We start from the raw sequence: 24,781 nt of genomic DNA on the forward strand, positions 1-24,781 counted from the left end.
AGGAGAATTATAGACCAATATTCCTGATGAACATGGATGCAAAAACTCCCAACAAGATAGCCTCGATGTCCATCAACAGATGAATGGATAAGGATGTGGTCTATATATACAATGGAATATTACTCAGCCTTCAGAAAGGATGAATATCCACCATTTGCTTCAACATGGGTGGAACTAGAGGGTATTATGCTGAGTGAATTAAGTCAATCAGAGGACAATCATCATATGGTTTCATTCATACATGTACCATAAGAAATAGTGAAAGGGATTATAAGGGAAAGGAGGGGAACTGAGTGGGAAAATTAGAGAGGGAGACAAACCATGAGACTAACTCTTGGAAATGAACAAAGGGCTGCAGAAGAGGAGGTGGGCAGGGGGTTGGGGAAACTGGGTGATGGGCACTGTGAAGGGCACTTGATGGGATGAGCACTGGGTGTTATATGTTGGCAAATCGAACTTCAATAAAAACAAATTTAAAAAAAATCTCAGATCGGCAATATAGAAGGTAGAAAAGTTAAAATATTGAATCATTGAGGTTTTTAAATTTTTTATTTAAAGAAAATAGCCAGGATTAATTTTATTTTTCCTGGAAAAATTATTTTTTCCAAAATTATAATGAAATTATTCAAGATTTAATTGCAGCAGGATAAAATCAGCTTTTGAATGGTTTAGATACAATACATATTTACAAAGCTAAATAAGCTTACTGATACTGAATCTTATATTAATGGAGTTTATTTTCATACTACCAGTTGTTTTTATGGGTTATATAATCACTGAACAATATTTCAAAAATCATTTAAAATGACTGAAAAACAAAGATCTCCAATATCTCCGAAATAAGCAAAATATCAGTTAGAAATTTACCTTCTTCAAGAAAAAGATTAATGGTTTAATCATTATCTATTCCTATCAGATGAGTTGAGAATATGAATGCACTTAGAATTTCTGCTTGTTTTGCTAGCAAATATTGTACTACTTATTCACTGGTCTTTAACTTTCAATTCATATCCCACATCTTAATAATCCAGAGTTGAAGGCTTTCCACCATAACACTGGAGAGCAGAGCTTCCTTGGGGCTATTAAGCTGGGCCACCATTAGTGACTGTTTTAACCTTGACCGAACAGGCCTAGCAATCAATCTCTTTCCACCTGCACAATCACTCTGATTTGCAACAATGATAACACAAGACCTGGATGAAAAGATTATGAAAAAAATGAACAAGAAATACCCTAAAAGTTATCATCTTCCTCTGGCAGAATACCAGGGATTTTGTTTCTTTAACAGAGAGAGAACAGGCACAGATTCAGTTCTTCTATACAGCCATTGCTTATTGCATTTTTTATTTCAATTTTAGATAAAAATGGAAATAGGGTTACATGGGAAATTATCATCAATACCTAGAGAATCACAAATCAAGATGAGACCATGAGAAATATGTATGTTTCAGTCCCTTTTCTTCCAGAACTCTTTTACAACTCTGCTTTCTTGAAAGAGAATTCATGAGCTATAATACTTGAGGAGATTCTCATCTGTAGGTTTTAGGATTTTCTTATCTGTCATATTCACCACCCATCCAGGGGCAAGACCAAAGAAAATCTGCCTTGGATCCTTTCGAGTACTAAGCATTTTGAAGAGCTCGTCTTTAGTGATATCAGGTAAAATATAGCCATACTTCTTGGCAAGTTCAAGTCTTGCTTCAGGAAATTTGGCAGGATCCGCCAGGTAACCACGATTCTTTGCATCGGTATAATACGGTACCAGTGCTTCAGGAGGAAGCATTCGTTTTGGAATAGGTTGTCCACGCAGAAAGAATGGAACAGGTTTGCACAGAATTTCTGAAAAATTTTTAAATAAAAAAAAGAAGCATATAATGGTTATGCATTATATGAATACATGATTTTCTTTTAATTATCAATTTTTAAGTATACCAAGAGGAGAACTTCATTCCAAGAACTTTCTTTTTATTAAATAGGTTTAAGTAAATGGAAACACTTCATTTTCAAAAATTTGCATCCTGAAAATCAAAGTTATCTAGTGATATTTCTAGTGAATTTCTACACATAGGTTAACATCATATGTAAGCCCCATATTTAAAAACAAAAAACCTTATGATATATTGCTTGAGGTATATTAGAAGTCACACCATTAACAGGAAACTCAAAAACAGAAAGTAAGGTGTCCAAACCCCAAGTCAGAGAGCTATGAGGACTTTTAAAATCCTCATATGGCAGCCAGTGGAAGACAAACAGGGGAAGCAAGGGACTGCAGGACATCTTACCTAGACTTCTTGGATCATAGAAAGCTGTAGTAACAACACCACCATTTTTTTCAATTGCAGCAATGGCTAATTCTGAAGCCAACTGTACTTCAATATTAACTTTCGCCTTAAAGGTGTCAGCACCCTGTAATATGTCAAAGCAAAGCCTGTTTGTAGATAGCCTAAGAGTAAAGTAATATGGCAAGCCTCCTTTTTACACTGCATTTTCTCCTCCAAAATGCTTATAATGTAACAGTAGTTCCAACTCTAAATATCTCTGCACTGAGGTCCTATCAAACAAATTTTTAGACCACTTTGTTTTACCAATTCTCATTCTCTGTAAGCAGAGATCATTACATTTTCATTTTACATTTTTAGTAAATAGTAATATAAGTACTTCATTAATAGTAGACTGTAACAACTCCTAACAACCCTATGACAAAATTATTGCTGCACCAACTTCATAAATGGGGACATCAAAGCACAGAGAGATTAAGTAACTTGTCAAGATCACACAACTAGGATTCTTTTTTCTTTTTAAGACTTATTTTTTTTACAGAGAGGGAGAGAGAGAGTCTTAAGCAGACTCTATTGAGTGCCAAGCCTCACACAGGGCTCAATCCCACAACTCTCAACACCAGGAACTAAGCCAAAACCAAGAGTGAGCAGAATTAACTGCCTGCACCACCCAGGCGCCCCTCACACAACTAGGATTCTAACTCAAGGAGACTAGTCACAGCACCTGTGTTCTTAAACACAACATTCTGCCATATTGAGATGGAAAAAACCTTATCTTCCTTATTCCTAAGTCAGCAAAAGGCCAAGAGATTGTTAACGAGGGGACAAGTGGACTGGAACCAGCGGAAGAACAAAGTATCTGACAACAGGGGCGCCTGGCTGGTTCAGTCAGTAAGCCTGTGACTCTAGATCTTGGCTCTAAGTTCAAGCCCCATGTTGGGTATAGAGATTACTTAAAAATAAAATGTTAATAAAAGAAATCTGGGGCACCTGGGTGGCTCAGTCAGTTAACCATCTGCCTTTGGCTCAGGTCAGGTCATGATCCTGGGTCCTGGGATCAAGCCCCGCTTCAGGCTCCCTGCTCAGAGCACTCACACACAGTTTTTTCTCTCTCGAATACATAAATAAAAAATACATATATATAAAAGTTTCACAATAGTATTTGACCTTGCAGGAATGAGCCCCCTCTAGAAGAAAAGGCAGAAGAACACAACAGAGATTCACTTTGCATTTACTATTGATTTTAGTATAGCCTCTAAAAGGACAAAAATAGAAGTCTACTTTTCCCTAGTACAGCCAATACAAAAAAAAAAAAAAAAAAAAAACCAGAACTAAACTTTCTAAAGTTCTGTTTTTGGTCACTTTTATTAGGATGTACTACATTTTACTTTAATTTCAAAACAGATTCTAATTGAAAGGTGGTGGTATTACCATTCTTTTTGTGGTAATAGAATTTTTTTTTTTTTTTTTTGCTATTTTGGTGTGGTTGAAATAAGCTTGCTCCCAATCAAGTTCCTTTCATTAATCATTAAGTTTTAATATATTTCAAAAATATTCCATCAATTCTACGACACATTTTCTCATACTTTTTCCCATTTATGATACTGATCTGCATTTTTGCAATCAATGCACCTTTGACTCAATAAAATAAGGTCTTGGGGCACCTGGGTGGCTCAGTTGTTGAGTGTCTGCCTTTGTCTCAGGTCGTGATTCTGGTCTCCCTCTGCCTATGTGTCTGCCTCTATCTCTCACACGAATAAATAAAATCTTAAAATAGGGGCAGCCCTGGTGGCGCAGCGCTTTAGCGCTGCCTACAGCCCAGGATGTGATCCTGGAGACCCGGGATCGGGTCCCACGTCGGGCTCTTTGCGTGGAGCCTGCTTCTCCCTTGCCTGTGTCTCTGCCTCTCTCTCTCTCTCTCTCTCTCTCTGTCTCTCATGAGTAAACAGAGTCTTAAAAAAAAAAAAAGAAAAAAATCTTAAAATAAAATAAAGTCTTGCCATATTGTTCATGAATTTTAATCACTATTCCAGATTGCCCTACCATTTCCCTATTGTTGGGCATTAGAGTTAGTTCTAGTATCTTCAATATTCTTAGTATTTTTAGGAATGTCTTTACATCAGTTAGGTTTCTTTTACTTTTTTATCGAAAACATATATTCCAAAATTGGTAATTTTGTGCCGAAGGATTAAACAGTCTTACTATTCACTACTTATTGCAAATCTGAAATCCAGAGAAGGTCAACCAATTTACACAGTTACAAATGACATGTAACTAACTGTACCTACTCAACTGTTGCCCTGGTGTAGTTTTCAGGATTATTTTCCTAGTTTAATATAGACACATGCCTGAAAACTGTTGCAATGTGCCATTTATTGGTTGACAAAGTCACAAATTTTTCCTATTAATTTACGTGCGTATTCCCTTACATACGTAGAATAGAATATTGAGACTTAATTGTGTATTTTGTATTCTCTTTTCAAATCATTTTATTTGGAAAACTTTTACCTACGAGGTTCACTTTTTCAAAGGAATTTAAAAGGTTCTTCCATAAACACATGCTTCCCTCTAGTGGACACTAAGTTACTTACATAGTGGTATTAAAGTGTTAATGAACAAGTTTAATTGTTTATCAAACTCTTATAAATAGAAAACTTCTTTGCTGCAATTAGAATTGGATTTGATTCATTCCTTTTCTCCATTACTAATTATCATGAACCAATATGTCCAATACTGCAAACATAGCAATGAACCAAAGTACTTGTCCTCAAAGAACTTACATTATAGTGAAGAGTGAAAAAATAAATCCATTACTTGGTAATAAAGGTCAGGTGTCCATATATTTAGAAAAAAAAAAAAAAACCTTTGGGCAGGGTAAAGCAGACAAGAGGATGACTCTTATGGGGGGAGGGCGAATATTCTTTTATAAAAGGACGTCAAAAAAGATCTTCCAGATATGACATTTGAGCAAAGAACCAAAGGGAGTGAGGGAGCAAGCTGATTGGATACACTGAAGAGCACCCCAGAACCAGAGTACAAAGGCCCCTCAATACAGCAAGCCAATTTCCTCAAACTACAACTGAGTATGACATAATGACCGCTATGCAATGGTTATATGACAACTCAAAAGAAATAAAAATTAAAAAGGCAGAGTGTTGATTATATGGAAATCAGAAGTAGTCTTCTATAAGGCACTAAAAAATCTAATCCGCACTTACCTCCTCTACCAGCTGGACACCATAATCCCTTTTAAGTGGCTGGATGGTCACACCTCTCCCATTGACAAGTTGAGTTAGGTCAATAGGTTGAGTAGGATCCACGCGACCCAAATCAATAAGATATTGCAATCTATTGAGACTCAAAGGCTGATACTGGCGTCTGAAGCTACAAAACAAAGTAACAACTGGAGAACTCAGTTAAGCTTATCTTCCTGTAAATTCTTCAAATCAACTCAAATCAACTTTGCCCTGTATTTTCCTGATTTAGCTAATGTAACAAAACCCTCCTGAGTACAACAGAAACACTTAATATTGCTTTTTGCTAATGAAACAAAACTAGTACTTCGTTTCATTAAAAATAATTTGCCTCTCTAGGCATTTACTTACTCATTCAAACAAATTTGTCAAAAATTTAACCCTTCATTCGAATGATGTATTAATGGAACTCAAAGTAACAAGCATAGTTTTCCTTTACTGAATGACTATAATTGTCCAGATGTTTACATATATTATTGCTCAGCCTCTAACCAACCATAAGAGCAGGCATTATTATCTCCATTTGCAGGTCTGAATACAAAGAAAGTCTGGGTTTTTTTCCCTCCTGCTAATCCAGCCTAAATTTCATTAACAAAAATGGTTCAGAGAAATGGCAACAAAAGTCTGCTTCAAAGTGAATTTCAGGGCAGCCTCTGTGGCTTAGCAGTTTAGCACCCCCTTCGGCCCAGGGCGTGATCCTGGAGACCCAGGATCGAATGCCACATCCAGCTCCCCGCATGGAGCCTGCTTCTCTCTTTGCCTGTGTCTCTGGCCACCCCCACTCTGTGTGTCTCTAATAAATAAATAAAAATCTTTTTTTAAAATAAAAATCTTAAAAACAACAACAACAACAAAGTGAATTTCAATTTCTATCAAGCTATTTTTATAGGTGATTGTCAGTGAAAATTAGGGATTTTTACTTGAAAAAGCAAAGCAACTTTACCTATGACCTTCATTAAACCCGTATTTTGGGATTCGAATGTAAAATGGGGTTTGGCCTCCCTCAAAACCCAGTCTGGGCCGGGTTCCTCTCTGCCGCTCTCCTTTATGGCCTCGGCCACATTTTCTACCTCTTCTCCGACCTCTTCGCCGTCTTTCCTGAGGACAGAAAAGAGTTTTGTACGATCTGCATTTTTAAAAAACTGTATTTCATCTTTTCACTTGTGTATTTTTTTGTGATGCCATTCATTTATCCAATTAACCAGTACCAGCTAACACTACTCTGTGCCAAGCATTGTTTACTCTAATCCCTACTTTTAGGTTAGCATCTTTGCCTCTGAAGATGTAGCAAATCCTTGTAACCAAAGCCCAAGTTATGTTTAAAGGCAAAGTTCCAAGGATGGGATGGAGATAAAGGTTCTATGGTACAGGATGCCTGGGGGACTGAGTGGTTGAGCCTCTGCCTTCTGCTCAGGGCTGATCCTGGGGTCTTTGGTCTCTCTGTCTCTCATGAATGAATAAATAAAATCTTAAAAAAAAATTCTATGATAGACTGCAATGGAAAAAAATCCTAGAATCAAACATCCCCAACAAACAAGGTTTATACTATATTCCAGAACCTTTATTTTGGAATTGTAAATACTTTATTGTTATGCAAGTAAATAACGTTATTGAAACGTTAATTAGTAAAGAAAGTATTTTTCTTAAATTAACTTCCTCTTACTTCCTAAAAGCAAGTGATTTTTTTTAAAGGAGTTTGTCCCCGCGACTGGCTGGTGGGGGGGGGGGGGGGGGGGCTGCGACTCTGGTTGTAAATTAGAGCCCACATTAGGTATAGCGATTATTCGGTTAAAAAAATAATAATAAACCCTTTAAAAATTAAATAAAATGCCAATATATCAACTAGCAGCTTTCCTAGCGGATTCATGATTCGCAGAAGAGACAGCTACCATAATCAATCAATTCGAATCTTTCCCATGAAAATAAAGATACCAGGGAATGTATTTCATTTTAAATATTTTGTGGGGGCTTTTTTTTTTGCGTTTGTCTTTTTTTCCTAAGATTTAATTTATTTATTCACCGGAGACCCAGAGAGAGGCAGAAACACAGGCAGAGAGAGAAGCAGGCTCCCGGCGCGGAACCCGATGCGTGACATCCCGAGACCCCCGGGGTCACGCCCTGGGCTGAAGGCCAACGCTACAGCTCTGAGGCACCCAGGCGCCCCTTCGATACAATTTTGATAGAAACAATCATTTTATAGTTTCTGCGACTTCAGTCCTCCGCCCTAGTTAACATAATTGTGCTTTAAGATATAAAAGTAAGAATTAGGGGATCCCTGGGTGGCGCAGCGGTTTGGCGCCTGCCTTTGGCCCAGGGCGCGATCCTGGAGACCCGGGATCGAATCCCACGTCGGGCTCCCGGTGCATGGAGCCTGCTTCTCCCTCTGCCTGTGTCTCTGCCTCTCTCTCTCTGTGTGACTATCATAAATAAATACAAATTAAAAAAACAAAACTAAACTAAGAATTAGGACCCTACGGGAAGCCGCTCTTCAGTGCAATTGAGAACAAGGCACCCAACCCCCTTCTGGAAAGGAGTCCCCGAGAAGGACGCGGAGCGAACGGCCGCTTCCATGTCCCGTCCCCAACGCTTCCGCACCGCCTCCAGCCATTTACCGGTTTCCTGGAGCCTGGATTCGGTTTTAGGTTGGCCAAGCTCACACGGGGCAAGGCCCGGAGCAGGTCCAGGGTTCTTGCCCCGCCGGCCTGCACGGGACCCGCCATCGGAGGGCCCACACCCTCCCCGGGCGCCGCGGGTCGCCTCGGAGCCCACGTGGTCTCGCGGCGCCGCTTTACGGCCGCGGCGCCGCCCCTGTCGCACCGCAGCAGCTTCTGAGCCTCGAGTCGCGCGGCGCGCGGGTGCGGGAGGACGCCCGGGGCGAGCGGCGCGGGGTTTGGGGCGTGCGGGAGTGTCCCGGCAGCTCGGGAGGTTTGCAGTCTTGTGTTAGGGCTGCGCTACGTTTTTCCTGTTTTTAGTTCCCTGGGGACGTGAGCTCCCCTCGCTAGAGATCGCTCCTTGACCTGTCTCTGAACGTACCCGGTTTTCTCCCCTTCGTAAAAGCACACATTGAAAATGTAGGCGTCTGAGTCAGCGCTAGGCCTCGCACGTTGCGGGGACCTGCCCTTATGAGGCAGGGTTCTCCGAGCTCCGTCTGGAACCCGGAATAAAAGAACTTGAGCTCTAAACCATTAATTTTGAGCTTCATTTAATAACACGCCGTGAGACACGAAGATAGGCCGAGGTCTAGCTTTTCCAGTGCCCGGCTAGGGGCGCCCGGGTGGCTCCGTAGGCCGAGCGGCGGGACTGGCGGGGTGGGCGCAGGTCGAGAGCCCGGAGTCTGGGCTGCGCACCGCCCCCCCCCGCCCCCCTCCTGCTCAGCGGGGGGTCAGCTTGGGATTCTCTCTGCCCTTCGCCCCGCTTGAGCGCGCGTGCTCTTTGTCTCGAGAATAGATCTTCTAAACACCTGCTTAGGGACGCCTGGGTGGCTCAGCGGCTGAGCGTGGGCCTTCGGCTCAGGGCGTGACCTCGGGATCCCGGAAGGGGAGCCTGCTCCTCCCTCCTCCCTCTGCCTGGCTCTGCCTCTCTCTCTCTCTCTCTCTCTCTCTCTCTCTCTGGTCTCTCATGAATAAATAAATAAAATCTTTAAAAAATAAAAATAAAATAAAATGCCGGCTTATACCAACCTGTGAATAAGACTCGAACTATGTGTTCTCTTCCCCGTGTATCTATGAGATAATGCCCCGACCCAACCCCTGAGATAACTTCACTTATTTAATCATGTTAGGAGCTGTGTGGAGGGCTCCGTGTGTGTCAGACGAGACGCATTAGTTAGCCTAATTCGATTTGTCTAAACGACCAGCCCTAGATGTAGATATTTCTATTTTTTTACAGACTGAGAAGCTAAGGCTTGGCAAAGTTAGTTGGACCAAGGTCCGACAACAAACGATCATAGCCAGGTTTCAAATTTGCCTATTTTTAATAATATAAAACAATAGCTGCAGCACAAAACACATTTTCACTTGAAAACTATCAGCTTCCCTATTTTTGTCTTAAGGGAGTGTAATATGGAAGACCGTATTCCTTTCTTTTTCTTTCTTTTACTCTTTTTTACATTTCACTGTCTTGTGGAGTTCTTCTCCCTGGTTCCTATTAGTGACAGAAATAGTGAAGGTGAGAAATAAACTTTTGGAGGGCAACTACAATGTTTGATTAATTTTGAAGTTATTTTAAATCAAATATAAAAGAAGGTGCATTAATTCTTTAAGCAATATTTATTAACAGGTCACTAACTTGTTACTAAGAAATATGCATAGGTGAAGTCAAATAAGATCTTGCTCCCAGGTTTTTTTAAACGTAGGAGAGGAAACTCATCCAAATTGAGTATGTTTGTTTAAGATTTTATTTGTAAGTCATCACTATACCCAACGTGGGACTTGAACCCACAACCCTGAGATCAAGAGTCATTGGCTTCACCAACTGAACCAGCCAGATGCCCCCAAATTGAATATTTTTTAAAAGGTAAAGGGGTGCCTGGGTGGCTCAGTTGGTTAAGCATCTTCCTTCCGCTCAGGTCATAATCCAGAGTTCTGGGATTGAGCCCCATGTCTGGCTCCTTGCTCAGCACGGAGTCGGCTTCTCCCTCTGCCCCTCCCCCTGCTCTTGCTCTCTCTCTCAAAATCTTCTTAGAAAATGAAAATAAAATATAAAAATACAAATATGACTCTGAAACAATACACAGTATAGACTATATGGAAGTACAAAAGAAAATACAGAAAAAAAATAGACACTAGTTCCTGACATTAAGGGTTTCAATTCAATATATTTCATAATATTTTAGAGTATCTTGATTTAGAAATTTCATAGCTCTGGAAAGAAAATTGCAAAATACGTTGCAAAACGTGTCCTAATCTGCAGTCACAATTTTTTTTCTCTATCTAGAAAGTCATTGCTTGCAGTAAGTAATGAATTTGTGGATGAGCATTAATAACATTTTTTAATTACAAAAAATCCTTATTGAATAAATGAGATACAGGAAATATAAAACAATGTGCTGCATTTCTTGGAAGTAGATGTCCTTCATTTTGTAGGTTACATAATGTTATTGAAAGGTATCAGTTAATAGTGATAATAATTGTTGTTAATTATATGCTGCATGTTTGCTTATTCTGTATCCCAACATTTTTTTTTTGTATCCCAACATGTTAATGAAGCATATACAACTGTCATTTTGATGAGTATTACCTGTGTTGTAAAAACGTAAATTAAAGTTGTGTAATAAATAAGTCACTCATCCTTACCTTAAGCCTATGTAAGTACGGGCATCATTATTGCATGATAATATTTGTTAAGCGCTTACATGATTAGGATATTGCATTATACCCTGTTTAAATCTTTAAGACCTTGTAATAAGAAAACATCTTGGTAACTATTTATCCTGATTCTGGCCCAGATTAATAATGACTATGAATCATTATACAAAAAAAGAATGAAATGTACCCTGTAAAGATGGTATAATTTTAAATTCCTTGGAAAGGCCTCTTTCCCACACTTCTAAATAATCTCCTCTCCCACCCCCCAGATGCTTATCCAAGTGCCTTTAACAGTCCAATACAGATAAATTCCTTTGAATTCATTTAAAATGAAAATTCTCAAAGTGAGTAGAGAATAAGGGGGGGATAAAAGGGGATAAATTCATACAAGGCATTTTACATGAATCATAATGTAATACACTATGAAGAGTCTAATCCATTTAACCCTCTGTTTCTGAAATTAAAAAGCAACAGAACAAAAACATGCACATAAAACTCTCTTCCTCAAGGAGATCACACATTAAAGAATATTTTGGCAGGGATGGGAACAGGAAGAAAAGAATTTCAGTTATTAGATTATTACTTTTACTATGAGGCAAGAACAAGTCATTTTTAGAATGGGCCCAAGAATAGGCTTATTTTGTTTATCAAATCTGAGAATTGGAAAACAACTGGAGATGAGATTTAGTAAAGAGGGGGTAGGAAGCCAGAGGCAGGAGAGCAGTATATCCCTTTGATTTTGGGAGAAAACTGTACTGAGAGGGCTAAGGAGAGGGCATGGGAAGGGGGTAGAAATAAATGTCACTATGATAAAACCTACCTACTTTTATCAAAGGTTGGTTCTGACTTATTCACACTTAAACAATATTTGTTTTAATTTTATTTTTTTAAAGATTTTATTTATTTATTCTTGAGAGACAGAGAGAGAGGCAGAGACACAGGCAGAGGGAGAAGCAGGCTCCATGCAGGGAGCCCAATGTGGGACTCGATCCCAGGACTCTGGGATCATGCTGCTGAGCCACCCACAGGTCCCAACCTGTATGTTTTTTAAACTTTCTATTGTGAATTATTTTTTCTTCTGTTACTTATTCTAACCAGCTATTATTTGTAGCTAGAGAAACCATTCATTTTTGTATATTGATTTAGTAATTAGCTATATTGCTAAAATTACTTGTAATTTTTAAATAGCTTCTGTTAAATTTTCCTTTGTGTAATTGATGTGGGAAACAAAGGCAAAGAAAAAATAAATTTCTGGGACATGACCCCAGGGTCTGGGATGGAGTCCCACATCAGGCTCCCTGCAGAGAGCCTGCTTCTCCCTCTGGCTGTCTGCCTCTCTCTCCCAATCTCTCATGAATAAATAAATAAAATCTTTAAAAAAAAAGAAAAGAAAAAAGAAACTTCCTTATGCCTATAGCCCATTGGCAAGTCCTGGAAACAGGTGACCGTCCTCTGGGAACTCAGCTGCCTTCATGGTAACAGTTTTCACTAAGGGCAAAAGGAAATCTTAGCTTTACATCCATCATCCAACCCCCGAGGATCCAGTAAGTTTACTTCAACGCATAAAAATTCCTTTGGAAACTTCCTTATCTCTATGCCCCTAGATACACGTTAGCAATCATATTGCTATGACCTGCCAATATACATTTAAGGGTTTCAAGGGTTTTACTAGACAGTGATAAATGACCTTTTCAACAGCTAGCACCCTCCAGGTCCTGGAAACCTTGCTTCTAAAATTCCTTAGAGACTTATGCTATCCTTAAACCATTCCCAGCTTGAAAGTATGTACTCCTTATAACCCCAGTGCAACTTTTTCTGCCCACTGGTCCTGTCCTTAGGCTTTAATGTTAGCTGTAACGGGCACCATTGAGGACTGACAGGAACGCTTTTTTTTGAAGATTTCAAACGAACTCAACTTTCAGTAAGTAATCTAAAGTGTTTATACACAGCTCATCGGAGCCCTATTTGTCATAGACTTTTGAGTTTATTGTTGGAACCACATAATAGGACCATTGTTTTTGTTTTGTTTTGTTTTGTTTTGTTTTTGTCTTTAAAAATTGTTGTAAATGTCTGTATGCACTTTGCTTTTTTATTAAACATAATCCAAGGTGGCGGTGACTCTTTTGTACACTAACACCAGCACGGACCTGCTTTTCCATTGTGTTTGAAACGTGAGCCAAGTAGAGTCAGCCTGCTGTGAAGTTAACATTGCCAGGAGGAATCTTCCACAAAAATATTTTCAAATTTTTTCAGTATTTAGTAGTGAGAGATATTAATGCATTAATGGTAATACATTTCTCGTTTAATATAAATTGAGGATGTTTTTCTAGTTGTGCACGAACGCTGGCAACTTAGTAAGATTTGACAATTGTTTAAATATGTAATGTTAAGCTTAGATTTAAAAAAAAGTAAAGCTGGTAAACTGGGTCTTTGTCATTTGCTTAAAAAAAAGCGAATGTGTTTGGTGCATTATTTTCTGAGTGGGGCCTGTAGCCTTCATGTTTCTGCGCCAGAAACATCTCAAGATTTTTTTTATTGGCCATTGGCTATAAACTACAACCATTTCCTGTATCATAATCATCTAAAAATAACAGTAATTTTGTCTTTTTTCAGTTATATTTATTTCATTCCCCTACCTTAGGAAGAAGAGAGATCAATTAATTAGAACACAGAGTTCCTTAAATGATGTAGGACTTGGGAGAACCTTGCAGGTTAGGAAAAGAGGGGCAGGTGACTGAAATACATCACACAGCAGGGGTCCTACTCCCCACTACTGGAAGTTGTTAGGTGGCCCCTGGAACTTTACATCATAGAAAAATTCACCTACAAGGAAGGGAACATGTCATGTTCACAGTAAGAGAGCTACAGACAGTTTTTCTCTATATCCCAAGCAAATACTTAAAAGCCTGACACAAACACGTATACTGTAACGTGAAATGAGTCATATTATAATTTTCAATCAGCATCAATTTAACATTTCTGAAGTCTCAACGCTCAAAACCACGCTAAGAGTTATAAAAGCACTACGAACAAGATGGCAATCCTTCGGCAGTCGGGTCATCATATGAATTAAAGTGGAGTGGGTTTTCTTAAAGCCTTTTTTTTTTTCCTTAAAGCCTTTTGTTCACCAGTTTCCTTCCCCATCTTAGACTACTCCCTAACCATTGTATATTGCCTTTATGTTTCTCCATTACATTGTGAAGGTCAGGGCATTTTGTCTTTTAGCGTTTCAGTCTCTCGTCCCCTCCCAGATCCTAGCAAGTGTGTGATATACTTCGGAGGCCCCCTGCCCCATGCAGAAAAGGGGCCTGCCAGTCTCATGCTTTAATCAGTAGTGTCAATACCCGGCAGTTACTAAGGATCCTCCATGCAATTGAGTGTTTTCCTTTCCAAATGAAGTTTATTTTCTAAAGATTTTATTTACCTACTGGGATCCCTGGGTGGCGCAGCGGTTTGGCGCCTGCCTTTGGCCCAGGGCGCGATCCTGGAGACCCGGGATCGAATCCCACGTCGGGCTCCCGGTGCATGGAGCCTGCTTCTCCCTCTGCCTGTGTCTCTGCCTCTCTCTCTCTCTCTGTGACTATCATAAGTAAATAAATAAAAATTAAAAAAAAAAAAGATTTTATTTACCTACTCATGAGAGACAGAGAGAGAGGGGCAGAGATATAGGCAGAGGGAGAAGCAGGCTCCCGGCGAGGAGCCCCATGCGGGGCTGGATCCCAAGGCCCTGGGATCACGACCTGAGCCACCCAGGCGTCCTCCAGCTGCACTTCAAAGGCGGAGGGGAGTGACCCCTTAACTACACACTGGTATAGCCCCGAATGGAGAATAAGGCAAAAAAGCTCGACCAGCCTCTCAGGCGGGTCCTTCCTAGCCCAGACGAACGAGCACACCCCGGTTTTAGAAACGAGGGAGTATCCGGGCAGGAGACTACGGGCTGCGGGGTCATTCCTTTCCCCACTGGGCCCCAGGAGCGGAGGATGAAGCAGGCTCCCGCGGCCTCGCCGCCGGCGCAGGCCTGGGAGCCTTCGTGGGGGGCCCGCACGCCCCGGGAGGGAGCCCCGGGAGGGAGCCCCGCGCGGCCACCCGCACCGAGGACGGGCGGGCCACGGGGCCCGACGAGGTCAGCTCCGGGCGTTGTGACGCCGCGGGCAGGGCGGCGGGGGAGGGGCAGCCGCCGGGACCGGGGCGCGGGGGCGCGGGGGCGGCGCAGAGGGGCGCGGCGCCTGGTTGGCGCCCACGCGCCTGAGCGCGCGCCCGGAGGGGAGGGGGAGGGGGAGGGGGAGGAGGAGGGGCGGGGCGGGGCGGGCCGAGACTCGCCGCTCGCACGCCCTTGGGCCGGCCCGGCGCCCGCAGTCCGTCTTCCTGGAGACGCGCGCCGCCGGCCGAGCTGGTGCATGTGCGGCAATAACATGTCTGTCCCGCTTCCCGCCACCGTGCCCGCCATCCGGAAAGCCACGGCTGCGGTGAGTCGCGGCGGCCAGGGTTCGCAGGGCCCCGCTCGGCCCGCGGCCGGCTGCCGCCTCTGGCGCGGGGTGGGCGTCGCGGGCCGGCAGCGAGCGGTGGGCGAGGGCGCCGCGCCCTGCCCTGCCCTGCCCTGCCCCGCCCCGCCCGCGCCGCCGGGTGCGGAGGGCGTGGGGTGCGACGCCGGGTCGGCGGGCCCGGGGCCGTGGTGCCCGCAGAGAGCCCGGGGTCACGGCCGCGGCGGGGGATTCGCGTCCCGCCACTTCCGGCAGCCCCGATCCCGAGGCCTCCGCATTGCGGAGCGAGCGCGGCCCGCGCGCCCCCCGGAGCCGCCCTCCTCACCGCCCTCCTCACCGCCCACCGGGTCCGAGCGGGAGGCGCTGGCGCTAGTGCGGAGGCTCCCTGATAGGGGGCGGGGGCGGGGGCGGCGGGCTTCGCAGCATCCCTGGTCTCACTTGTGGATGAGAGGATGCTGTCTTGTTCTGAATGAAAGGCGTTGGAAGGTTGCGTGTCTTGCAAAATCAGAAGGACTTTTGTTGTTGTTGGTTTGTTTAAGGAAACTTGTGTATGAAGATCTCGAACGTACTTGTAACTCGCCCCCGCCTTTTTGCGATGGAAAAATTCTACAGCGTTTGTGGGAGACTTTGATGGTTTGACTCCAAAGAGACACTCTTTCTTAAAATGTGCTCGGTGATCTTTTGCACCGAAGAATGTCTAACTGGGACCTTTGTTTTTTTTTTTTTTTTTTTTAACTGGGACCTCTGTAAGTGCTAAAAGGCCGCATACGGACTGAGAAGCGAAGTGAAGGATTTTCGTCTTTGAAGAGGTCTATGAGGATTAATTAACCTGCTACGGGCTATGTTCTGTAATTCAGGCATCCGCCTTAACCACAGCTTCAGTGTATAACAATTCTCGGTGGGTTTATTTAGGCATTGTTTATTAATATTTCCTCTTCTCTTGTAGGTGATTTTCCTGCATGGATTAGGAGATACAGGGTAGGTACCCTTATTACTAATAGTAATGAAAGGACGTTGTGCAACTCTATGCCATTAAAGGTTTATTGAAGAACTCTAGAACTGTATTAAAGAACATTGGTAGTCCTACTTACAATCCAGGAATAAGCTACAATCTTTTCATTTTAAAAAACTCCCAGAATTTTTCTCTCATCATCTTAAATTTCTCATTTTCAACTCATGTTTCGGGAACATGTTAAAATTGCAAACTCCTCCTTGAGTTGCTATGGGTATTAGATGCCAGAGATGGGTGGAAGGTTTGTAGAGACACTGTGCAATTGAGAGTTCTCTACAGGAGTTAAAATTTCACAGCGGGTTAAGAAGAAGTAGTTGATTATGATAAGGAAGTAATAGCAATGTGAGGTGTACAGTGTTCTGATTGAGAGCTTAGGTATACCTTTTAAAGAAAAAATCAGTTAAAGTTCAAGTGAGGCCACTGTGGTATTTATTTAGAGTCTGATCAAATTTTGTTGTGTAATTTTGGACACATGATTTATCATTCTCTTAGGCTTTTTCTGTATTGACAGGTTTTTGTATTTAAAGTCATGATTATCAGGGCGCCTGGCTGCCTCAGTCTGTAGAGAATGCAGCCCTTGATCTCAGGGTTGTACGTTCAAGCCCCACATTGGGTATGGAGTAGTAAAAAACAGTGATTATCTATTTGAAACTTGGGCAGAAGTGTTGTTAAAAAAAATTACAGAACTGGAGGAAAACTGTGGATTAAAATAAATTTTGATAGAGTAGCCAAAAACTATTAAATCCTCTTTATAAGGAAGCATTGTGCTACATTAGATTAGTAAAAGTAATTTTCTTTTTTTATAATAAATTTATTTTTTATTGGTGTTCAATTTGCCAACATACAGAATAACACCCAGTGCTCATCCCATCAAGTGCCCCCCTCAGTGCCCATCACCCATTCACTCCCACCACCACCCCCTCCTCCTCTTCCACCACCCCTAGTTTGTTTCCCAGAGTTAGGGGTCTTTATGTTCTGTCTCCCTTTCTGATATTTCCCACACATTTCTCCTCCCTTCCCTTATATTCCCTTTCACTATTATTTATATTCCCCAAATGAATGAGACCATATAATGTTTGTCCTTCTCCAATTGACTTATTTCACTCAACATAATACCCTTCAGTTCCATCCACGTTGAAGCAAATGGTGGGTATTTGTCGTTTCTAATGGCTGAGGAATATTCCATTGTATACATAAACTACATCTTTATCCATTCATCTTTCGACAGACACCGAGGCTCCTTCCACAGTTTGGCTATTGTGGGCATTGCTGCTAGAAACATCGGGGTGCAGGTGTCCCGGCGTTTCATTGCATCTGAATATTTGGGGTAAATCCCCAACAGTGCAATTGCTGGGTAGTAGGGCAGGTCTATTTTTAACTCTTTGAGGGACCTCCACACAGTTTTCCAGAGTGGCTGCACCAGTTCACATTCCCACCAACAGTGCCAAGAGGGTTCCCTTTTCTCTGCATCCTCTCCAACATTTGTGGTTTCCTGCCTTGTTAATTTTCCCCATTCTCACTGGGGTGAGGTGGTATCTCATTGTGGTTTTGATTTGTATTTCCCTGATGGCAAGTGATGCAGAGCATTTTCTCATGTGCATGTTGGCCATGTCTATGTCTTCCTCTGTGAGATTTCTCTTCATGTCTTTTGCCCATTTCATGATTGGATTGTTTGTTTCTTTGGTGTTGAGTTTAATAAGTTCTTTATAGATCTTGGAAACTAGCCCTTTATCTGATATGTCATTTGCAAATATCTTCTCCCATTCTGTAGGTTGTCTTTTAGTTTTGTTGACTGTATCCCTTGCTGTGCAAAAGCTTCTTATCTTGATGAAGTCCCAATAGTTCATTTTTGCTTTTCTTTCTTTTGCCTTCATGGATATATCTTGAAAGATGTTACTGTGGCTGAGTTCAAAAAAGGGTGTTGCCTGTGTTCTCCTCTAGGATTTTGATGGAATCTTGTCTCACATTTAGATCTTTCATCCATTTTGAGTTTATCTTTGTGTATGGTGAAAGAGAGTGGTCTAGTTTCATTCTTCTGCATGTGGATGTCCAATTTTCCCAGCACCATTTATTGAAGAGACTTTCTTCCAATGGATAGTCTTTCCTCCTTTATTGAATATTAGTTGACCATAAAGTTGAGGGTCCACTTCTGGGTTCTCTATTCTGTACCATTGATCTATGTGTCTGTTTTTGTGCCAGTACCACACTGTCTTGATGACCACAGCTTTGTAGTACAACCTGAAATCTGGCATTGTGATGCCCCCAGATATGGTTTTCTTTTTTAAAATTCCCCTGGTTATTCGGGGTCTTTTCTGATTCCACACAAATCTTAAAATGATTTGTTCTAACTCTCTGAAGAAAGTCCATGGTATTTTTATAGGGTTTGCGTTAAACGTGTACATTGCCCTGGGTAACATTGACATTTTCACAATATTAATTCTGCCAATCCATGAGCATGGAATATTTTTCCATCTCTTTGTGTCTTCCTCAATTTCTTTCAGAAGTGTTCTATAGTTTTGAGGGTATAGATCCTTTACCTCTTTGGTTAGGTTTATTCCTAGGTATCTTATGCTTTTGGGTGCAATTGTAAATGGGATTGACTCCTGAATTTCTCTTTCTTCAGTCTCATTGTTAGTGTATAGAAATGCCACTGATTTCTGGGCATTGATTTTGTATCCTGCCACGCTACCAAATTGCTGTATGAGTTCTAGCAATCTTGGGGTGGAGCCTTTTGGGTTTTCTATGTAGAGTATCATGTCATCCGTGAAGAGGGAGAGTTTGACTTCTTCTTTCCCAATTTGAATGCCTTTAATGTCTTTTTGTTGTCTGATTGCCCAGGCTAGGACTTCCAGTACTAGGTTCAATAGCAGTGGTGAGAGTGGACATCCCTGTCTTGTTCCTGATCTTAGGGGAAAGGCTCCCAGTGCTTCCCCACTGAGAATATATTTGCTGTGGGCTTTTCGTAGATGGCTTTTAAGGTGTTGAGGAATGTTCCCTCTATCCCTACACTCTGAAGAGTTTTGATCAGGAATGGATGCTGTATTTTGTCAAATGCTTTCTCTGCATCTAATGAGAGGATCATATGGTTCATGGCTTTTCTCTTGCTGATATGATGACTCACATTGATTGTTTTACGAGTGTTGAACCAGCCTTGTGTCCCGGGGATAAGTCCTACTTGGTCATGGTGAATAATTTTCTTAATGTACTGTTGGATCCTATTGGCTAATATCTTGTTGAGAATTTTTGCATCCATGTTCATCAGGGATATTGGTCTGTAATTCTCCTTTTTGGTGGGGTCTTTGTCGGGTTTTGGAATTAAGGTGATGCTGGCCTCATAGAACAAATTTGGAAGTACTCTATCTCTTTCTATCTTTCCAAACAGCTTTAGTAGAATAGGTATGGTTTCTTCTTTAAACATTTGATAGAATTCCCCTGGGAAGCCATCTGGCCCTGGACTTTTGTGTCTTGGGAAGTTTTGATGACTGCTTCAATTTCCTCCCTGGTTATTCGCCTGTTCAGGTTTTCTGTTTCTTCCTGTTCCAGTTTTGGTAGTTTGTGGCTTTCCAGGAATGCGTCCATTTCTTCTAGATTGCCTAATTTATTGGCGTATAGCTGTTCATAATATGTTTTTAAAATCGTTTGTATTTCCTTGGTGTTGGTAGTGATCTCTTCTTTCTCATTCATGATTTTATTAATTTGAGTCTTCTCTCTCTTCTTTTTAATAAGGCTGGCTAATGGTTTATCTATCTTATTAATTCTTTCAAAGAACCAACTCCTGGTTCTGTTGATCTGTTCTACAGTTCTTCTGGTCTCGATTTCGTTGAGTTCTGCTCGAATCTTTATTAACTGTCTTCTTCTGCTGGGTGTAGGATCTATTTGCTGTTTTTTCTCTAGCTCCTTTCTGTGTAAGGTTAGCTTTTGTATTTGAGTTCTTTCCAGTTTTTGAATGGATGCTTGTATTGCGATGTATTCCCCCCTTAGGACTGCTTTTGCTGCATCCCAAAGATTTTGAACGGTTGTATCTTCATTCTCATTAGTTTCCATGAATCTTTTTAATTCTTCCTTAATTTCCTGGTTGACCCTTTCATCTTTTAGCAGGATGGTCCTTAACCTCCAGGTGTTTGAGGTCCTTCCAAACTTCTTGTTGTGATTTAGTTCTAATTTCAAGGCATTATGGTCTGAGAATATGCAGGGGACGATCCCAATCTTTGGTATCGGTTCAGACCCAATTTGTGACCCAGTATGTGGTCTATTCTGGAGAAAGTTCCATGTGCACTTGAGAAGAATGTGTCTTCAGTTGAGTTTGGATGTAAAGTTCTGTAGATATCTGTGAAATCCATCTGGTCCAGTGTATCATTTAAAGCTCCCGTTTCTTTGGAGATATTGTGATTAGAAGACCTATCGAGTGTAGAAAGAGCTAGATTGAAGTCACCAAGTATAAGTGTATTATTATCTAAGTATTTCTTCACTTTGGTTATTAATTGATTGATATATTTGGTAGCTCCCACATTCGGGACATATATATTGAGGATTGTTAAGTCCTCTTGTTGGATAGATCCCTTAAGTATGATGTAGTGTCCCTCTTCATCCTTTACTACAGTCTTCGGGGTAAATTGTAGTTTATCTGATATAAGGATGGCTACCCCTGCTTTCTTTTGAGGACCATTCGAATGGTAAATTGTTCTCCAACCTTTTATTTTCAGGCTGTAGGTGTCCTTACCTCTAAAATGAGTCTCTTGTAGACAGCAAATAGATGGGTCCTGCTTTTTTATCCAGTCTGAAACCCTGCACCTTTTGATGGGGTCATTAAGCCTGTTCACGTTCAGAGTTACTATTGAAAGATATGAGTTTAGTGTCATCATGATATCTATTCAGTCCTTGTTTTTGTGGATTGTTCCACTGAACTTCTTATTAAAGGGGAATTTTAAGAGTCCCCCTTAAAATTTCTTGCAGAGCTGGTTTGGAGGTCACATATTCTTTCAGTTCCTGCCTGTCTTGGATGCTCTTTATCTCTCCTTCCATTCTGAATGAGAGCCTTGCTGGATAAAGTATTCTTGGTTGCATGTTCTTCTCATTTAGGACCCTGAATATATCCTGCCAGCCCTTTCTGGCCTGCCAGGTCTCTGTGGAGAGGTCTGCTGTTACCCTAATGCTCCTCCCCATAAAAGTCAGGGATTTCTAGTCTCTTGATGCTTTAAGGATCTTCTCTTTATCTTTGGAATTTGCAAGCTTCACTATTAAATGTCGAGGTGTTGAACGGTTTTTATTGATTTTAGGGGGGGGATCTCTCTGTTTCCTGGATCTGAATGCCTGTTTCCCTTCCCAGATTAGGAAAGTTTTCAGCTATGATTTGTTCAAATACATATTCTGGCCCTGTGTCCCTTTCGGTGCCCTCGGGAACCCCAATTAAACGTAGGTTTTTCTTCCTCAGGCTGTTGTTTATTTCCCTTAATCTATCTTTATGGTCTTTTAATTGTCTCTTTTTTCCTCAGTTTCCCTCTTTGCCATCAATTTGTCTTCTATGTCACTCGTTCTTCCACCTCGTTAACCCTCGTCGTTAGGACTTCTAGTTTGGATTGCATCTCATTCAATTGATTTTTAATTTCTGCCTGATTAGCTCTAAATTCTGCAGTCATGAAGCCTCTTGAGTCCTTTATACTTTTTTCTAGAGCCACCAGTAGCTGTATAATAGTGCTTCTGAATTGGCTTTCTGACATTGAATTGTAATCCAGATTTTGTAATTCTGTGGGAGAGAGGACTGTTTCTGATTCTTTCTTTTGAGGTGAGGTTTTCCTTCTAGTCATTTTTCTCAGTGCAGAGTGGCCAAAAGCAAGTTGTATTGGGAAAAGGAGAAAAAGAGAGGAGAAAAAGAAGGAAAGAAAAGAGAAAAAAGAATAAAGGAAGAAAGAAGGAAAAAAAAGAATTAAAAGAGAAAGAAAAAGAAAAAGGGGGGAAAAAGGGTGGGGGAAGTAATCAGAAAAAAAAAGAATCATGGGGGAGTATCTTCTGATTCTGTGTACTTTAAGTCCCTTGGCTTCCCCTGGAAGTTGTCAGTCAGTCTAGCTGGTCTTCTGGGGGAGGGGCCTGTTGTGCTGATTTTCAGGTGTTAGGACTTGGGGAAGCTGCTCTGCCCCTGCCTGGTGCAGGGCTCAGTGGGGGTTGTTCACCCCGTGAGGCCCCAGGAGGAACAACTGCAGTGGCGGGGCCAGCCCTGGAGCCCTGGAGTCAGCTCCCGCAGTCACCACGGAGCTCTCCGTCTGCAGGGCCTGGAGGCTCCGGGCGGGGCGGCTGATCTGCTCAGCTCTGGGCAGGAGCCTCCTCGCTGTCCTGGGGGAGGCCGGATCCTGGGCTGTGTCCCGGCTCCCTGGGCTCCGGGACCTGCGCTGTTGGATTCGTGCTCCCGCCCCGCAGCCCCCTCCGCGGAGCCGCCCCCGAGCCCCCCCGAGCTGCTCCCGCCCCGCAGCCCCCTCCGCGGAGCCGCCCCCGAGCCCCCCCGAGCTGCTCCCGCCCCGCAGCCCCCTCCGCGGAGCCGCCCCCGAGCCCTCCGAGCTGCTCCCGCCCCGCAGCCCCCTCCGCGGAGCCGCCCCTGAGCCCCCCGAGCTGCTCCCGCCCCGCAGCCCCCTCCGCGGAGCCGCCCCCGAGCCCCCCGAGCTGCTCCGGGTCCCGCCGTGCGCGCTGCAGCCCTTAGGGAGCTCGGCGCACTCTCCCGGGGCGCAGGTGTCTGTTAGTGTCCCCGGGAGCCCGAGGGCATCCCCGCCCTCCTGGGTCCTGCTCCACCTCCCTGGAGCCCCTTTCCCCCGGGAAGGTCGGTGCAGCTCCTGCGTCTCCGGGACGGGGCTCTCCTGTCCTGGGGACACTCGCCCCGGCCTCAGCCCGGCTCCTCGCGGGGCCCCTACCCCTTGGAGGCCTTTTGTTTCTTTATTTCTTTTTCCCCGTCTTCCTACCTTGATAGAAGCCCGAGCTCATCTCACTGTAGCGTCCCAGCTGTTCTTTCTTTAAATCTCAGGCTGAATTCGTAGTTTGAAGGTTATCTAGGTAATTTGGTGGGGACAGATGATTTGGGGACCCTACTCTTCCGCCATCTTGCTCCTCCTCCTAAAAGTGATTTTCTTATATTCTCTTCAGCCTACTATGTAGAAACACATGACACATAACTTTGTATGGAGTTAGGGGAAAGGTTGCGGGACTCTTTCTGGCAATCAGGTTGTTGGCAGACTTCTTCAACTACAGAGAGGCTTAGGGGAGCCCTCTTTTACAACCAAACCCTTCTAATGCTGAGAGTCAGGGAAGACCTTGCTACCCTGTAACTTTGCCAGTAAGGAGATGCAGGCCTGAAGAATCAGTCTAAAAGGAGCACCTGTAGGAAGGTTCTCTGTGGACCCCAATTTGGCCATATTCCATGCAGTGAAATTAAAGAGTGAACATGATGAAGAAAACGAACAATGTGAGATTAAAAATGCCAAGAGCATCCATAGCATCTTGACTAAGAATTAAGTTCATATAAAAAAATTAAAGGTTTCCTTGGGACGCTCGGGTGGCTCAGCGGTTGAGCGTCTGCCTTTGGCTCAGGGTGTGATCGTGGGGTCCTAGGATCAAGTCCCACATCAGGCTTCCTGCATGGAGCCTGCTTCTCCCTCTGCCTGTGTCTCTGTCTCTCTCTCTCTCTCTCTCTGTGTCTCTCATGAATAAATAAAGTTTTTAAAAAAAAGTTTCAGATTTTAGAAATACTTTTTAACATAGTATTATAGAAAAGCTGACTCATGGCGCATGGGTGGCTCAGTGGGTACAGTGTTGAATCTTGATTTTAGCTCGGGTAGTGATCTCAGAATGGTGAGATGGAGCCTGGCATTGGGCTCCAGGCTGAGCATGGAACCTGGTTGATGCTCTGTACCTCTCCCTCTGCTCCCCACCCATATTTTTCTCTCTACACTGTTCTAAAAAAAAAGAAAAAAAAAAAAAAAAAGAAAAGCTGACTCTAAATTGGTTTCATGAGTACATAATAAAATTCAGAACCAGTCAATACAAGAAGTGGCAATTTATTTATTTATTTTTTAAAGATTTTATTTATTTATTCATGAGAGAGAGAGAGAGAGGCAGAGACTTAGGCAGAGGGAGAAGCAGGCTCCATGCAGTGAGCCCGATGTGGGATTTGATCCTGGGTCTCCAGGATCATGCCCTGGGCCAAAGGCAGGTACTTAACCGCTGAGCCACCCAGGAATCCCAAGAAGTGGCAATTTAATATTTATATTTGTCAGGTTAACTTGGAGAATGATAGGGATTAAGTGATTTGGTTTGTCACTATTAAAATGGGCAGCTTTTGCCTCTTTTTCGGTTAAGGTTCTTTTTTATAGAACTACCCAACGTGTATTGTCTGGTAACTTAGGTCTTGAGGTCCGTGTCTTTTAGATTCCTTGTGAAAGAAGTGGCCAAAAAAGATTGAAGACCTGTA

General features: G+C 42.6%; 2 protein-coding genes across 7 annotated transcripts in view; one reads left to right on the forward strand and one right to left on the reverse strand.

Moving 5' to 3' along the window:
* Positions 1–1,306: 1,306 nt before the first annotated feature.
* Positions 1,307–8,338, reverse strand: MRPL15 (mitochondrial ribosomal protein L15). Its single transcript, XM_072804610.1, has 5 exons — positions 8,146–8,338; positions 6,477–6,631; positions 5,498–5,663; positions 2,283–2,406; positions 1,307–1,839 (listed from the first exon to the last, which is right to left on the reverse strand). The coding sequence occupies exons 1-5, from the start codon at positions 8,251–8,253 to the stop codon at positions 1,502–1,504; spliced, it is 891 nt and encodes a 296-aa protein (XP_072660711.1). The 5' UTR covers positions 8,254–8,338; the 3' UTR covers positions 1,307–1,501.
* Positions 8,339–15,129: 6,791 nt separating this feature from the next.
* Positions 15,130–24,781, forward strand: part of LYPLA1 (lysophospholipase 1) — a 41,437-nt gene continuing 31,785 nt past the window's right edge. For 2 of the 6 annotated variants that reach the window (XM_072804626.1, XM_072804627.1), the window contains exons 1-2: positions 15,142–15,305; positions 16,267–16,298. In XM_072804626.1, the coding sequence (XP_072660727.1) occupies positions 15,237–15,305; positions 16,267–16,298 (101 nt within the window). In that variant the 5' untranslated portion in view covers positions 15,142–15,236. Of the gene's footprint in view, positions 15,306–16,071; positions 16,130–16,266; positions 16,299–24,781 lie in introns of all 6 variants that reach the window. The other 4 variants (XM_072804628.1, XM_072804629.1, XM_072804631.1 and 1 more) reach the window with 3 other exon arrangements.

The sequence above is a fragment of the Canis lupus genome, chromosome 28 (assembly GCF_048164855.1).
Source record: "Canis lupus baileyi chromosome 28, mCanLup2.hap1, whole genome shotgun sequence".
Taxonomy (NCBI): domain Eukaryota; kingdom Metazoa; phylum Chordata; class Mammalia; order Carnivora; family Canidae; genus Canis; species Canis lupus.